Consider the following 18,952-nt stretch of genomic DNA (forward strand, 5'->3'; position numbering starts at 1 on the left):
GGGGACAACTCGCAACTTTATCGTATGCAATTTAAACAATATTTTTGATATACTTTACCATACATACGACAACTTGCGCTCTTAAGGTTTTATAGAATATGGTCGCAAATAAGAAAGAGTATTGTTATTAAATTTTGGCCTCTAACTTTAATGTTACTCTTTTAAGTAAGCAAAATATTAAAAAAAGATAACTTAAGCGTGAAAAAAATTAATCAAAACAGTACCCAAGCACACTAATCACACCCAATGCCAACTCGACAATGAAAATCATAAACCAAGCCTGCTGATAACATGGCGTAACTAGGTATAGAAATTTATTATACAATAAATGTACTTTTATTAACTAATTATTTAAATCATGTTTACAATAAATATATTATTTAGGCAATTAATTAGCTACATACATACTTAAATACAAACATAGTTTGCACAATTACCCCTATCGCTTTTGGAAAAGCTTTGTACAAAATAAATAGTAATATTATCTGAATTAGAATCTATCTGAAACCCCAATTACCTATAATCCAATATATAATTCAATCACGATAAAAGAGGGTTACAGTTATATTCATATTGTTTCATCACATAAAGTTTATCCATTGAAGTCCAACATGCATTTCTATGCCTGCCTAGAAATTATGCCCTTTTAGACATTTTTTTATTCTAGAACTTATCCTCGCAGAGCTACCGTTGGCAACACGAGCCTAGAACTGGTCTAGATTTTGCGGTAATTGGGCTTTTTTTCTCAAAGCCGATTTGAATACTGTATATCTTTCTTTGTCATGAGGTCTTTGTTACATTGATATAATTATATCATTATTATAAGCATTCCCCAGCTGTATACCCTTAGAACATTGAAAGGCTAGAAGTAGCATGTCGTGGAACTATGGGCAGGTTTGTTTGCTTGCAACATCTCTGATGCAATGATGCCAAGTGCTTATAGAAAAATGGCAAAAATCACTTTATAATATCATAAAAATTTTCAGTTGTTTCCGAAGGCACAAAACAATACTACTGCTCCCCTTTAATAAAATATCAAGCATTTTTTAAAAATAAATTTGATAAGATACTCTATATCGAAGTCAATATAAGTTAAGTAAATGAAAATAAAGTACGAAGAAACGAGAAAACGGTAATGGCATCGCAACGCCGCTCGATCGCATTGTTTATGTCACAGATACAAGCACTCTTTACCAGTGACGTCGTCAACAAATATTTACCTGATAAATTTTTATTAATTAATAATTAAAGAGTTTGAGTATAAGTAATATTACCATTTATGAGCTATTTATGTGTTTTTTTTAATGGACTTCATTAGAGGAAGGTCCTAATGAAAGGCAGCATTTTTGTCAAAGCATTTTTATGGAAATTAAATATTTTATTAATATAATATTATAGATTTCTTAATAAATCATGTTTTAAGACACAAATTTTTAACATTTTGCAAAATTTTATTGTTATTGTTATATTGGACAAAACTCAGTTTTACATCACTTACTTACATCACATAATATATACTTCTATGCTGCTGACTTTTTCAAAGGGACAGTATTGCTTCAGCGGAAAAAGTTTAAACTACAAGGATGTTCAAATTGTGAAGGAGTTGCAGGTTTTTTGTAGGTTATAAGATTTTTATTATGAGTATTTAGCCTGTATAATGGTTTTGAGACATTTAATAGTGACCTATATAATACCTAATACCAAATATTATATCATATTAATTTATACTAAAAAACAAAGCTAAGAATAAAGACTATGTACAATAGATTAGATTAGAGAGTTTATTAGTAGTAATATACAAACAAGTGCTTTTACAAGTCAAATAAAATATGTAGTATGTTGGGCTTTTCCATAAAATCATGTTATTATTTCATGTAAGTATTTTAATAATGACTTGAGACATCTAATTCAATTTCTTTGGCGCAAATTTGCTTGATGCAATCTTCGAATTTTAATTTTTTGTTCTTTATTTTTTTTCCATAATCTGGTGACAAGTGATTAAGCTCTTGAAACGGTGGAATCATCAGTGCTTAGGTCCTCAGGATATCATTTTGATTTTACCCTAGAATAATATACATAAAAATATAGTATTACCAAAATTAAAAAGAAAAAATTAAAAAAATGTATTATGATAATCCAATTGATCAATAAAATGTATGTTATTATAGAGAATCTTTGTAATGTCATACATTTGATTAATTGCATTTAATTAAACAAATATAATACAATAAAATACCATATCACTTTTAAATAAGATATATAGAATAGGATGATACATGGCATAAAACTAGTAGTCTATTTTGAGTGTATTTAAACCTTTACCTTGGCAGAGTCAGGGAATGTGTAGCAGTTAAACAAAAACGGCTTGGATGAGAAATAGTAATTGTTGACCTAGACTCCACGGTTACTGTAGAACTATAATTCTCAGAAGCAGGTATTGTTGATGATGAATGATCAGATCTGTAATTATACAAAATTTGGTGTATCAAGAATATTAATCTATTTTAATTATCCATATGTGTCTAAGTAAGTATATTAGCTTCACTGTTTGTACTATATACCATTTTGAAAGCTAAAGAAGTTTTTGCACTCTTCAGGAAAGCTACCCCTGTAGCTTTGAAGGGTAAATCACTTGGTAAATTAACTGAATTATTGGCTGCTGTGTTTTTAACCAGTGCATCAGAAATCCCAGTAAAAAAATAGTTTTACACACATACCTAATTTAATAAGTATTAGGTATAAATAAATCTTATATGAGTAACACTAATACTTTTTGTGAAGAAGCTGTATGTTTTACAACATAGCCCAAGCACAAGTTTTAAAAGGTTGTTTTTTTAGCTTACATAATGTAGTAAATAAAAGCATGCAAACCTTTATCAATAATTCTAAGGTAAAATATACTCATACCTATAAATATACTAGAAAAATATATTTAAAAAAATTACCTTTGAGGTAGAGCTGATTTTTTTAATAAAGTCTGGCTACTGATAATATTATCTCCCTTATATCACTTCTAAGGATGTGATCTGAACAAACAAATATGTTCTTTTTAAATGTGTTGATTTCCATTAATGAAACCCATTGTTCCCTTTGGGCATAATCATTCGGCAATCTATAATAAGTATTTGATATTTAATCAAGAAGCAGAAAAAAATTACAGTAATAAATTAATATGTGGTGCCAATTACTATATATATTATTGTAAGTTGCAATAAGGTAAAAAAAAAAAAATTATGGAACAAATTTTAAAGAAAGACAAAATTAACTTTATACATAGATATCAAACTATATATAGATAAATACATAGGTATTATGCATTTTTTCTGCCAAAACAACAAAAAAAAACATAAAATCCTGTAATAAAACCAGGGACAAAATTCTAGTTTTATATCTTTTATAGCCTATTAATAGATGAATATGTTTAAAAAAATATTTGTTGAAAAAAATAAAGTTGGTATTTTACGCACACTTTCACATATATTAGGTTTATATCTATAAGATCCCCTATTCTACGTTTATGATGATGGTTACCCCATGATGTGATGTTATGAAAGTATCGGTACTTACTTGTGAAAAGATCGGCTTGAATCACGTTTTTATCATGATGCGGCACAAACGACACAAGTTTTTGCCATCCTAGCAATTTAAAAAAACACTAAAACGTGGCCTTTTTCCTTTTTAAACCAAAAATTAAAGAAAATACACGAATCCCGAATATAAACAAAAAGCCGTTTGACAGATGACACAACGCGTATGGTTTAGGCGCTTAAGCTCCGGTGTTGTCGCTTCAAATTTTTTAGAAGCAGTTTTAGGGATAAGAATGTTAATAATTTTGTTTTTTTTTTGCTTAAGGATATTATATTTATTCTTAAAATAGGTTAATTGTAGTATTTATACTTTTTATTTTAAATTTTCCTATAAAATATAACAGAAATAAGTTAAATTAACGTTATAATGTTTGTTAAAATATAGCTAAAAATTTCCTCCGTTGGAAATTTGTGTCGACTTGACAACAGAGAATCGGCTCATATGTTTGTAAATAAAACACCCCTCTTGCCCCTGTGCACATGTTGGACTCAAACAAAGTTGTTGTTTACTAATTCTAGCCTTTCAATGTTCTAAGTGTATACCAGAAGACGCAGAACATCTAAGGGTAAAGGGTAATAGACTTTTCGACTAGGAAAAAATAATTGATGCATAGTCACGTTTTATAACTATGAAGAAGGGTATGGTCTCGTATTGAAAAGGGAACCAGGGAGTCGAATTCCGACAATGTTATCGGTTATTAGTGGTCGGTTTATCATTTTTTGCTATACTTTGGTATTCCTGCGCTAAATAAATATACTCTATATTCCAGAACGATTATTTTCTATATTTAGTGATACAACACGGTATAAGGCTACATGCACAATTTTGCAAAATGTAGTTTTGTTAGGAAATGCCCAGTTACTAGGTCTTGATCCAGAAGAACTGAAGAAAAAGTGCTTATGCGAAAAACATTTTACAAATGACGACGATAAGACGATAAAAAAATTTTATTTAAATACTTTAAATGAGGTTTCAGAAAAATATTTTGAAATTGATGAAACTGACAATTGACTTAAATTGGGAGCTCCTACCAAAACCGTCTTTCTTTGCATAGCACACTTTACTGACACACTAAATGATGTTGTTAGTAAAAAGTTGTGGTTTGAAGAACTGGAAAACAATCACAATTTATTAACGACAATATTGAACTTCCTCCGAGCCTATGACGCCAAGAAAAAGTAAAATGAAGGTGCATATATAAACTGAAATGTTTAAAATAAACAAGAAAATAATCTTTGTTTATTTTTGTATTACAAATCAGAAGCAGCATATTTATTTTTACGAAAAAAAGGCTTTATATTGCCTTAAGTATATTCTATACAACATATATATCATCTTTTATATAAAACTAGTTTTAATTACAAAATAAAAAAAAATTAACTCAAATGTTCAGCAATGAAAGAAAATGATAGGAAATACTTCTTATAGTCATTTTATTCTCACTTGAATGTTTGGTTATTATTAAAAATAGTTAAGAGTTATAAAATAAAAAATGAATATGTTATTGACAATATTGCCAAAATTAATGGACATACTGTTTTAAGATTGCCTCGATATTATTGTGTCTTTAATCCGATTGAATTAGTAAAAAAAAAACAGCTTCTAAAGTGAAACACTTTAGCAACATTGAGTGCTGTAGCTATTGACAATATACGCCAAGCTATTGCATAGTTCGAAAGTGATGTATGGAAAAATTGGGTAGAATACGTAATTAAAACAGAAATAGACATACGGTTTTATCACGCACAACTTAAAATAATAATTCAATGACCATTCTAATTTTGAAGAGATTCTTTTAGAATATTAAGTATTAGTAAGTAAATATATATGTAAGTCTTTTATAATAATATAATATGTAAATTTTTAAACCACGTTGTATTTTGAATTAAACTTCATATCTGGAAAATGATCTTTATCTTAAAAATATTTGGATTCCTAAGCTAAAATATTGTATAGCGGTAAAACCATAACCCGTGTAAGCTTTAAACGAACACATTTTAATAGTATCAATTCTAAATCTGTTAAACCAAAAACAAATCTAGACTGATAAAAATTTTATCAGATCAAAGCATTTAAAGTTAATTTTGTTTAATAATAAAGTTAAATGTAAAACTATTATAAAAAAAACTAAATTGAAAATATCAATTTTTTTTATTATAGTATCTAACCGCTTTATAAAAATGGCACGGCTCGCCTCTCACGGCGGCAGAGTTCAATATATTTTTTTTGGTCGCTTTATATTTGGCTCCTTCAAGAATAAAGGAACTTACCTAAGAATAAAAGGACTATACCTTTTGACGAAATTAGCATCAAAGAACTAGTGGAATATAACAAAAAAACTGGATCTCATTGAAGGGTTTGAAGACCTAGGACCATGAGGTAGAACATCAAATGTTGTGAAAAACACATGCTCTGGAAATTACCAATATTTAAGTTTTTTCACGTGGGTCAATTATAAATCCCAGGCTTATAAATGTAATAAACGATACTTTAGAGTATTTAATTGAAATTGGCTTTAATCCTAGAGTTGCCGTATGTGACCAAGGCAGTAATAATCGAGGTGCGTTATATATTCTAGGAGTTAGTAAAGAGAAACCATATTTTTATATCAAAAATCATAAATTGTATGCTATTTTGACGTTTCACGCGTCTTCAAGAGCGTACGCAATAATTTCTTAAATGCTCTTTTTCTATTCAAAGATAAAATTTTTGATTTTGACATTATTAAAAAAAACGTTAACAACAAGTTAGTCAGGCTCTTACAAAAATATCAGAGAAACACCTTGAGCCCAAACCTTCAAAAAGATGTCGTGTAAGTGAGCTTTTCATATATGTTCTAACACCATAGCAGCTGCAATTAAAGTATACGTAGGGAATAAATTAATTGTCCTTAGAAAATGATCTGACATCGCTGGCTTCATATTAGATATAAACTACTTCTTTGATGCGTTAAATAGGGAAATTGATAAAAATCCTTATCGTTGTGGTCTGAGTAATAAGAATATAAAGGTATCTCACTTGCTAAATACATAAATTTATTAAGGTTTTTTGTCACAATTTAAAAAAAAACAACAATAACACATTTATTTGGAGCGCTTAAGTCAAGATTTTTTAGAAAATTTTCTTTAAGTTATAATCCTGGGGGTTTGAATTTAAATCCATGTGCCAAGACTCTTCAGTTAACAATTCGAGTTTAAACAATAACTGGACTTTTAAACCCGTCAACATCTTCAAATTCCCAGGAGGATGCAGATAATACTAAATTATTCTCATATGTCGCTATCAAAGATAAAGATATGCCTAACATATATAGTATAACTCCTAAGATTTTTTTTCTCCATATTTAAGTAAAACTCAATTTATCTTTTCAATTGATTTAATAATTATTTTTTTATAAGGTTCTGAGTAACATTTGTAACTCTTGTGAATATGTGTACTTTTTGTTTGACTCATTCACTTCTCTTAGACTCATTACCCTCAACCAAACCTAAGAGTGCATAATTTAATATTAATTTGTGCATAATTTTTACAGGGATTTCTAACAAAAATTATACAAGGTTAATTGAAAGGAATTTTTTTAAAACGAGGATTTTCTTGTTTTTATCTGCTATTTCTTAATTTCTTTAGCTTGGAAAACCAGCGGCGACCTTAAGTTTTTTTAAATTAATTTATTTATCTACTGCCACTCACTGAGTGATGAACCGCGCGCATTTATGTTTAGCTGATCGCGTTCCTTTAATTTAATCTCTGTTCCATTTGAAATCGCCTTTAAAAATGCTCGACCAAATTTTCGCATTAAAATACTGTCACAAACTTCTTACTGCTGAACTTGGTCTGAAGCTGGTCTACAGGGCAACACATCGTAAGAGTTGCGGTTCTGATTTGAACTTCTTGAATCCTGTCCTCTCAATCTTTCTCCTATATATTTCCGAGCTTACTTTTTAAATTGGTAAGTGTGGCGGAGTTTTCTGCCAGTTTTGCAACTGCATTTTCCAGAAAATAGCTTCCAGGTTGGCGGAATTTTTCTACTATTATTTATTTTTCACCGATGTTCAATTGACTGACGTCCAATTTACATCTTACTCCTAACAGCCACAATATAGACTTATTAACTGTTTGTTTAGGTGTGAATTAAAATAGTCGATGCACAAAAACAGTCAATTTATAACACAAGCACACAATAAACAAAATGATACAGACAAATAGAAACTAATATAAAATATAATACCTATAACAATAACAACTATAAAAAATTGTAAATTTATTTATATTTTTTGTAGTGTAGTTCACCTTCAAACGTTAAAACTTAGTCAGAAACCTGATAGTTTAGGTGCCAGTAGACTACCGGTATTTGGTTATTAACTAGTTTCTCGTCTTATCAATAACAATGTCTTAAGTATCTTGACTTTTATCTCTTGTGTGAAGGGTTCGCAACTTAAAATATCAAACAAAGTGTTTAAGCTTAAATATTACAATCACTTATTATCGAATTTATTCTATTTGGCAGATGTACACTCATAAATTACTTATTTTTTAGGTAGTAAAAGGCGCGTACTCATTTTTTACTGTTATGATTACTGTATCGGAATAATTTGAACCACCTGTCAAACCATTTGAAGTTTTTAGCGTAACAGCAAAAATATGTAGAAACTACGTAGGGTATTGAATAAAGCATTATAATAATAACAGAAGTTTTATTCTCCACAAACATTAAATATTTATTAATGCTCACAGAAAAGAAAGGGATATACTTCAACAATTGTAGATATATTAAAGGTATACGTATACAACGTATTGAACTTAGATACACTTTCCACTATGGAAAGTTGTCTCGTTTGCTATTCGCATTTTAAATAAATTGGTCCGATTAGTTTAAATCATTTACAAATCTGCACATAATTATCTTTTCATTGCATCACACTGATCTATTCTTAATTTATGAATAACATGGAATATTATCATACGTAAACCGAGTGGTACGGCTTGTTAGTTTTCGTATTACTACGCAATTATACATTTATCGTCGAACTAGACCTCATTTTTAATAATTTTATTTAATTAAATTTTTTATCATTCTTCACTGTATGATTTAGAATGTATAATAACGTTTAAATAACTTGGTATCAGTGTCAGAGAGTCCATACGTTTTTTACTTGTACTTGATAACCCACCATACCAATTTCATTACTTTCTAATAAGTGACTTTATTTATTTAAAAACAACTAAAATATGAAAGCGCACCAGCCAAATTATCTAAATATTATGTCAAAGTATTGTCATTATGAAAAGGGGGAATAACCACTTACCATTGCAGGCACAAAACAATACTACTGTTCCCCTTTAATAAAATACGAAGCATTTTCGTTAATAACATATGATAAGATACTCTATAAAGATGTCAATATTCAAAGTAAAATAAATGCAGATTACGTATATTTGAGAAAAAAGCCACAACATCGCAACGCGGCTCGATCGCATTGTTAATTTCACTGACATAGGAAATCTTTACCAGCGACGTCGTCAAAAATTATTTACATGATAAGTATTTATTAATAATTGATTATGCTTTAAATTATAAACAATATTACCCCGCTTATGAATTTTATGCATTTTTTAAGGACTTTATTAGAGTAAAGATACCTATCTAATAAAAAACCATTTGTATGGAAATTAAGTATCTTATAATTATTATAGATTTCTTAATAAGTTTTTATTATTCTACGTTAATGATCAGGTTTCTCCCTTGATATGATGTTTTGCAGTATCAGTATTTACTTTTAAAAAGATCAGCTTAAATCGCCGTTTTTCCATGGTAAGGGGCAAACGGCAAAAGTTTTTCACCATCGTAACAGTTCACAAAAACATTCAAATGCGTCCTTTTACAACCAAAAACTAAAAAAAAACGCAGAACTTCATCAATGCCGAATGTATACACAAACCCGTTTGACGAGATGCCATTTTGCAAGATGACATCAGCTTTTGCTTGCGGTGTTGCCATTCCAGATTGTTCAGTAGCGGTTTTAGGAATAAGGTAAGGTAAATTTAGTAATAAATTTAGTAAATTAAATAAAAATAAAGTAAATTTAGTAATAAATTTTAGGAATAGGAATAAGGATTCATTCGGTGTGATTGTATACTGCAACTGTTGAGTTTTTTCATTTTTTTTTTAAATATTTATCATTATGGCTGTTTATACGCCTTCCGAAAAAGTTCATTTGATTAAATAGTTTTATGAAGGAAATTCGGCAGTACAATGCAGGGATTTATTCTCAGTTATGCAGGCATTTATTTTGACAATAGACCGACTCCTTGTACTAAAACTATTTTAAATGTCGTGTCAAATTTTGAGACATCTTTTTGTCTCCAAGAATATAGAAATTGTCACATCAAAGCTCAAGAACCTCAGTAGTTTTGGTTTCAACACGATCGAGCAAATGTGTTGGAGAAAAAATGCACCATAAAACTGTGACGAGTATTTGGAAAAAACATTAATACAAATGTTTTAAATATTATAAAACTCAGGAGGTGTTTCCTGAAGACCAGTGGCGAAGATTGGCATTTTGTGAAACCATGATAGAGAAGGCAAATGAAAATAATTTTTTTTTAGAAAATATTTCTTCAGAAGTCCTCTTTTCCATTGTATGGTAAATACAATCCTTCCATTGTTCGTTACTGTTCTCAGGACAATGAGCACAGAAGTTTTCAGTTATGTACTCCGACCTACAAAAGTTAAATGTTTGGGATGGTATTGTGAGCCACCATATTATTGGGCCATTTTTCATTTATGGTACTTTGAACGCCGAAAACTACCCTGCTACAAAACCAAGGTCTCTCGATTTGTCGCCAAATGACTTATTTGTGGAGTTATTTTAAGGAGAGTATAAATATCATAATAGTAGGCCAACGGACTTAAAAGCGTTGGCGAGGATTTAAAAGACAAACAAATTTGTTGAATCTGCCAATTCCATTTCACCTCAAAGTAAGTAAACAACAGCTTTTACGATAGGCTAACCTTTTGTTTAGCTAAAGAAGGAGGTCTTTTTGAGCCTTTTATTTAAAGAATTATTTGTTAGGTTTATTATTTAGAGTTTTATTTTCAGTTTTTTTTTATAATGTTTACATTCTATTTTTATTAGAATTTCTATTTTATTTTAATAAGAACAACGCTTTAATTTTGAATATGCAATGCACAACATTGCAACAACTTATGTATAGTGATCCATTCCGCCAATCTGTAAAGATAGATAAGTAGATAATTTTTACCCACGTTCAATTACAAGTGCGGCAATTGATGACAGTGGAGCGATCCAAAGGTGGTCCAATTTTTCGGGTGTTTCGATAGGATGTAACCGAATTGTTGACAAGATTCTTTGGGTTGTCTTCAATACGTCTAAATTTACTCCTTCCAGGGTCAGTTTTGAGATATTGTTGCTGCTTGGTATATACGAATATATCAAGGGGTAGTTCTAGCAGATATTGGAACTCTGATAGGCTTTTACCTTCGTAAGTTTGGTTACCTATCTCTACATGGCATATAGATAGGATAACGATGCTGGGTTGAAGAACTTGATATTTGTTGACATTTGTCCTGAGCGACTCGTTCACAGGAATTATCAAAGTTGATTTCCATTTAGGCGTTGAATGGTACTTTTTTGGAAGTTAATGCTGGTTAACGTGCATCTGTGTTGTAAGGTTGTTAGCAGCTCGAAAAGACAACGTTCATCTTCCGTTAGGGCGCTTTATTTGTAGATAAAAAGGTTTTCTAGAAAGAAAGAAAGAAAGGAAGAAAATGTGCTATATTAAAAATAATCTTGTGTACAAGCATTCTACAAGCTAAAAAAACAAAACAAAAATACAATTTCAAAAATTGACAAAACAATGAACAAAATTAAACACAAGAAGACAAAACTTTTTGAACATACTTGAACTAAAGATAACTAAATAAAACAATAAATCAGTAAATAAAGGTAAACTTGTTGACTTGTCCAAGGTTAAAACCTATCATTAAAAAAGTCATCCAGGTTATAATATGCCTTAGCCAATAAAAGCGTCTTTAATTCTCTTTTAAATTTCTTAACATCCGATATATGTCTAACACATAGAGGAACATGATTGTAAATTTTTTTACTTTTGTAAATTAATGAGTTTTTGGTAAGGGAAGACGTAGGAATAGGTAGGGCAACATCATTCACACGACGAGTCAAATGGCCAGTGTCAGAGGGTAGTTTGGGAATTTTGTGAATAAAAGCAGCTGTTTCTAAGATAAGGAGTGAAAAAAGAGAACACAGGTATCTAACTGCTTTTTTTTAATAACAAAGACAATGTTAAGTAGCCCCTTTTTGGGTAAGCCCCAAAAAGGCAAGCCATACCGAATATGAGATTCAATAAGTGAAAAGTACACTGAACGTGCAACCACCCCTCCCAGCTCTTGTTTTGCCATTCTTACTGCAAAACATCCAGAATATAATTTCCCAGCTAAATGTAAAATATGATCTTCAAACCGAAGGCGACCATCAATGGTAATTCCTAGGAACTTGCAGCACTCTTTATTCTGCAAGAGGGAATTTTCGTCAAACATCAGACCCTGAACATCGCACTTAAACCTTCAAGGTCTTCAGTCGAAGGTCTTCAAGGATACAAGTCTTAATATAATCAGAATTTTTATGGCTCCATAGTATGGTGGTATCATCAGCAAACTGAACCACCTTGCCCTGCATTTCAATGAACTCAAGTCATCCACATACAGTAAAAATAACAGTGTTCCCAACACTGAACCCTGGGAAACGCCGTATTTCAGGGATCCAGAAGCAGACAAACGTCCTGACACTGTAACCTTCTGAGTACGATTTGATAGATAGGACTCAAGCCATCGCAACGCTACGCCCCTAAAACCATATTTATCGAGCTTCTGCCATAAGAATTGTTTATGGCAGAAACTAAAGTATTTAAGGCTGAATCAGGCAAAAAGAATAACAACCTCGAAGATATCCCATCAGCTCCAGATGATTTATGGTTTTTTAGGTGTTTGATTTCATTTTTTACTTCGGTAAGATCGACAGGATGAAAGAAAAATGAATGCTCAACCGACACTTGTTGAAGATAGTGTAAGGGATCAATGTTACTACGAATACCCTTAAGCAAGATATTAGGTATATCAAAATAATAGTCGTTGTCATGTCAGGTCTTAACTCCGGTTCAGATACTTTTCTATGGCAATGTCTAAAATCATTAATAATCGACCAACACTCTCTTTGCCTATTTGATGACATATTTAAGCGATCCCTATAATAATTAGATTTTGCTGCTTTATTTGTCTTTCTGTACAGACTACGGTATTTCTGATGATATACAAGGATATTTTCATTTGTGGTATATTTGCACAATTTAGTCAAAAAACGGAGGTTTTTAGCTGAAATTCTAAGGCCTCTTGTAACCCATAGTTTTCGTTTCTTAGTTTTAAGCCTCATTTTAGGAAAGCCCTGATTGATCTTATCACACAGAACTTGAAAAAATAAAGTAAGTGGGTCAGAAGCCGTTTCAAGTGCATTCCAATTTACCGAAACTGTAGCAGCAGAAAAAGCATTAAAATTGATAATGAGATGAAGATAATACAGTATTATATGGCATTTTAGCAAGAATAGCTTCTTGGTCGGAAATACCAGATGGGAGTACTGTGCATAAAACGTCATCAAAATTTGTACAGAAATAGTCAATTGTAGTTGCAGATGAAGAAGTTATTCGTGTCAGAGAAAGAACGTGCATTTTCAAGTCGTAAGAATTTAAAATACTTAAAAGAGAAGTACGTGGCAAGGTTTCATCAGTGTAGTTGGTATTAAAGTCACCAGCCAATATAACCTTAGAGTGTACGGACAACTGGGATAAAAGAGAATCAAGTTTGTTCAGAAACATAGCAATATCTCCTGTAGGTGGCTAGAAGATTATCATACTTATCAATATTACAAAAAATCGTTTAAATTGTTTGCCTAGCCAAGATCATGGTTCCTCCATGTATAGATTGTTGACGACAAAAATTTGATATAGGAACATAATCAGATATTAAAAAACATTCCCAAGGCCTCAACCAGTGCTCAGTCAGAAGTACAATATCAGGAAAATTACATGTATCCAGCAAAAGATGAAGCTCATCCATCTTGTTTCTTAGGGATTGTATATTAAGAATAAAGATACTTAAGCTTTTCGAAGAGCTAATTTCAATCTTACTAGTCGAATATGAACATGAATGAGATTCAACCTTCGCGGACATGTCTATAAAAAAGAAGAATTCAAATCACGATCAGTAATCAGTTCAGACTCATTAATTTAATGATTCAAAGACAATTTATTCGATGAAATATTAATTTTAAAATATTTGAAAACATGTGCATGTAATAATGATGCCAAGTCTGGACCAAAGTTACTGGCGTGATTAGACTCTAAAATCCCATACAGACTAATATTATTAGCATGAAAAGTATTATTACTATTATAGATAACATTATGGTTTAAATAAGTATAAGGGCTTGTCATCACTAAAGTGTTTGTATCAACATGATTTTGAATTAAATTTTTTAAAACATCAGATGAAGAACAAATTCCATTTAACATTACTATTAAAAAATCTTCTTTCGTAAAGTCCTTAACTAAATTTGATGCTGTCCTAATCACTTCACTGCTTGAACTGCCCGGCTTCAGGAAACACTGGACCTTGTAGTAAGCTTCAAACATTAAATGTAAATGTTTTAGGAACACTCTGCTACAATTTCCACCAACAAAGAGAAGCCGAGGTCGACTATCGTCAGGTGTATTTGGCCTAGTTGGTAGCTGTGTTGGAGAATTAATAACAACAGATTTAGATATCTGTAACTGTTCCTTCAATGCACAAACGTCGGAATAACAGGTATCTTTTTCAACTTCCAACACCTTTACGGAGTCTAACATCTTCTTATTTAAATTAGTTAAGTCGTTTACGTCTTTTTGTAGCAAGTTTATTTCAGTCTTATAGGTTGAAGACTCATTTTCTAATGTTTTTATCGTTACAATTAAATTTTTATTTAGGATATTTAGCTCGCTAATTTGTGAATTAAACTTGCCCTTTCACTCACTTTCAGTAATGCCAACAATTCACCTTCTTTAATTTTTAAGTTTTCCAATTCAACTTTAAGTTCTTCATTCCGTTTATGCAGATTTTCCAGGGATGAGGAGAACTTCTTTTCGGCCTCCGACACTTCATCTTCAAAAACCATGCTGTTTCTTTTCATTCTCTCTATATGTCTATCCTTCTCTTTCAATTCTGTCAACAAATCATAAATCTTTTGCTCATTAATTTTTCCTTCCTGATCTCTTTCATTAAAATCATCTTGACATCTTTGTGAGCATAAAATCCTGTAGCCTGTTTTATAGCATCAGAATTTCTTTCCAGACAACTTGGGTGGAATATTGAAATATAAGAGATGCAGCAATAATTTGGAAAATTTTGAAACTACGGTTCATTTTAGATGATAAGGAAATATTATTAAATTGAAATAAATATTAATGGTAAAAACAGGAACTGCAAGTAAACAGTAATTTGAACTTAAACCCAACGCAGGAAACAAACGTACAACAAAACACACAATTGCACGTCCTACGGTTAATGTTCAATTATTTCAAGTTAAGGTCAATGGTAGCCAGATAATTTTAAATTTAGTCAAAACAGGAACTGTTTATAAAACAAAAACATTTACTGATGCAGGAACTTAATTAGTTTTTTAGGAAACACTTGTACCGCGAAAATATAGCACGTTAATGTAAACACGCAACACTAGATCAAAACAATTTAAATTAAATCAAAACGAATCAAAACAAAACTGAGCACCGGCGCCTCCTACGAGTATAGACGTCTACTCTGTACGACTGCTAAACCGATACTGAATTTCTAGTTGCGGACATTCTTTTTCCGTGGTCCAGTAGTCTTCTTGCGTGAGCAAGATATAGGGATTGGATATAATAATGGTTTTATTTGCAATAGGTATGGGCAAAGTTTACAGAATAGAATACTGTATTATATTCTGTAAACTTTGGTAAAGGGGTAGAGTTTGTAAAGGATATAACAATTCGGAAAAACAATTGGGGTGTGTATAGAAAATAAAATTAAGTTATTTTTAATAATTACTTAGACAGAACTTCAGGTATTCGATTTGAACCATATATTGTTTTTACGTTTTCTATTAAGGATTAAGAAAAGTTGATTAGGGTTAAGAATCGAGTTATGAATTTTATTTCCATGAGCAAAGGATATTGCATTTTAAATATTGGTAATTATGGAATTTACGGTATTTAATTGTAACATTATATTGTCTAGAATTAATGACATATACAGGGCACTCCACAAATCTAGTTGGTCTTTTTCAAATAAATTTATTTTTTCCAATATGATTTGTTGGAATTTATTTCCTCTAAATTTTTAGCTTTTAGAAGTTCTTGTATAACAATAGATGGGATTGACTGTTCTTTATTAAAATTTGTATTTAAGATTTCTTTTAGTATTTTGAAGTAATTATTATATCGAATTTCATCGTCTGAATCTAAAGTGCCAAAGAGCCATTTATCAACATCTTAGAACATTGAAAGGCTAGAATTAGTAAACAACAACTTTGTTTGAGTCCAACATGTGCACAGGGGCAAGAGGGGTGTTTTGTTTACAAACATATTTGCCGATTCTCTGTTGTCAAGTCGACGTAAATTTCCAACGGAGGAAATTTTTAGCTATATTTTAACAACCATTATAACGTTAATTTAATTTATTTGTGTTGTATTTTATAAGAACATTTATAATAAAAAGTATAAATACTACAATTAACCTATTTTAAGAATAAATATAATATCCTTAAGCAAAAAAAAAACAAAATTATTAACATTCTTATCCCTAAAACTGCTTCTAAAAAATTTGAAGCGACAACACCGGAGCTTAAGCGCCTGAGCCATACGCGTAGTGTCATCTGTCAAACGGCTTTTTGTTTATTTTCGGGATTCGTGTATTTTCTTTAATTTTTGTTTATTTTCGGGATTCGTGTATTTTCTTTAATTTTCGGTTTCAAAAGGAAAAAGGCAACATTTTACTGTTTTTTTTAATTGCTAGGATGGGAAAAACTTGTGTCGTTTGTGCCGCATCATGATAAAAAGGTGATTCAAGCCGATCTTTTCACAAGTAAGTACCGATACTTTCATAACATCACATCATGGGGTAACCATCATCATAAACGTAGAATAGGGGATCTTATAGATATAAACCTAATAAAAACTTGAATGTGAAAGTGTGCGTAAAATACCAAAATATTTATATTTTTAAATCTAAATATTTTTTTTAACATATTCATCTATCAATAGGCTATAAAAAATATAAAACTAGAATTTTGTCCCTGGTTTTATTGCAGGATTTTATGTTTTTTTTTGTTGTTTTGGCAGAAAGAAGGCATACCTAATACCCATGTACCAATCTATGTATAGTTATGTTTTTTTAATATAGACATTAGGTAGATAGATGAAATTACTAATTTTTTATTGCCTTTAAAGAATTTTGAAATTTATTTAGATATTGATATCTATGTATAAAGTTAATTTTGTCTTTCCCTAAAATTTGGTCGATATTTTTTTTTGTTTTACCATATTGCAACTTACAATAATATATATAGTAATTGGCACCACATATTAATTCATTACTGTAATTTTTTTTGCTTTTTGATTAAATATCAAATACTTATTATAGACTGCCTAGCATATGCCCAAAGGGAACAATGGATTTCATTAATGGAAATCAACACAATTAAACAGAACATATTTGTTTGTTCAGATCACATCCTTAGAAGTGATTTCTTATATAAGGAAGATAATATTATCAGTAGCCAGACTATAAAACAAATCAGCTCTACCTCAAAGATATTTTTTTTTAAATATATTTTTCTAGTATAAATAAATCATCACAAAAAGGATTAGTGTTACTCATATAACTTTATTTATAACTAATACTAATTAAATTAGGTAAGTGTGTAAAACTATTTTTTTACTAGGATTTCTGATGCACTGGTTAAAAACACAGCAGCGGATAATTCGGTTAATTTACCAAGTGACTTATCCTTCAAAGCTGCAGGGGCAGCTTTCCTGAAGAGTGCAAAAACTTCTTTAGCTTCCAAAATGGTATATAGTACAAACAGTGAAGCTAATATAGATAAGTATGGATAATTAAAATAGATTAATATTTTTGATACACCAAATTTTGTATAATTACAGATCTGATCATCAACATTAACTGCATCTGAGATTAATAGTTCTACAGTAATCGTGGGGTCTAGGTCAACAATTACTATTTCTCATCCAAGCCGTTTTTGTTTAACTGGTACATTCCCTGACTCTGCCAAGGAAAAGGTAAAAATACACTCAAAATAGACTACTAGTTTTTTTTTTGCCATGTATTATCCTATTCTATATATCTTATTTAAAAGTGATATAGTATTTTATTGTGTTATATTTGTTTAATATTAAAATATTTAACATTAATTAAATGTATGATATCACAAAGATTCTTTATAATAACATACATTTTATTGATCAATTGGATTATCATAATACATTTTTTTAATTTTGGTAATACTATATTTTTATGTATATTATTCTAGGGTAAAATCAAAATGATATCCTGAGGACCTAAGCACTGATGATTCCACCGTTTTAAAAGCTAAATCACTTGTCACCAAATTATAGAAAAAAAAAATAAAGAAAATTAAAATTCGAAGATTGCAACAAACAAATTTGCGACAAAGAAATTGAATTAGATCTCAAGTCATTATTAAAATACTTAAGAAATAATAACATGATTTTCGAAAAAGCCCAACATACTACATATTTTATTTGACTTGTAAAAGTACTTGTTTGTATATTACTACTAATAAACTATCTAATCTATTGTACATAGTCTTTATTCTTAGGTAAGCTTTGTTTTTTAGTATAAATTAATATGATATAATAATTGGTATTAGGTATTATATAGGTCACTATTAAATCTCTCAAAACCATTATACAGGCTAAATAATCATAATAAAAATCTTATAACCTACAAAAAACCTGCAACTCCTTCACAATTTGAATATCCTTGAAGTTTTAACTTTTTCCTTCTGAAGCAATACTGTCTCTTTGAAAGTCTGCACCATAAAAATATATATTATGTGATATAAGTAAATAATGTAAAACTGAGTTTTGTCCCATATAACAATAACAATAAAATTTTGCAAAATGTTAAAAATTTGTGTCTTAAAACATGATTTATTAAGAAATCTATAATATTATATTAATAAAATATTTAATTTCAATAAAAATGCTTTGAGAAAAATGC

At 30.1% G+C, this 18,952-nt stretch overlaps 1 protein-coding gene and 1 long non-coding RNA gene across 2 annotated transcripts in view; both read left to right on the forward strand.

The window, feature by feature from the left end:
* LOC126744200 (odorant receptor 4-like) overlaps positions 1–8,179 on the forward strand; it is a 103,887-nt gene extending 95,708 nt beyond the window's left edge. Inside the window, exon 7 of the mRNA XM_050451557.1 lies at positions 8,126–8,179. Within this exon, the coding sequence (XP_050307514.1) occupies positions 8,126–8,179 (54 nt within the window). The remainder of the gene's footprint in view (positions 1–8,125) is intronic.
* A 9,473-nt stretch (positions 8,180–17,652) lies between these two features.
* LOC126744296 (uncharacterized) lies at positions 17,653–18,497 on the forward strand. Its single transcript, XR_007663105.1, has 3 exons — positions 17,653–17,795; positions 17,854–17,988; positions 18,240–18,497. It is a non-coding gene; the product is annotated as an uncharacterized LOC126744296 (long non-coding RNA).
* Positions 18,498–18,952: the final 455 nt, after the last annotated feature.

The sequence above is a fragment of the Anthonomus grandis genome, chromosome 13, assembly GCF_022605725.1.
Source record: "Anthonomus grandis grandis chromosome 13, icAntGran1.3, whole genome shotgun sequence".
NCBI lineage: Eukaryota > Metazoa > Arthropoda > Insecta > Coleoptera > Curculionidae > Anthonomus > Anthonomus grandis.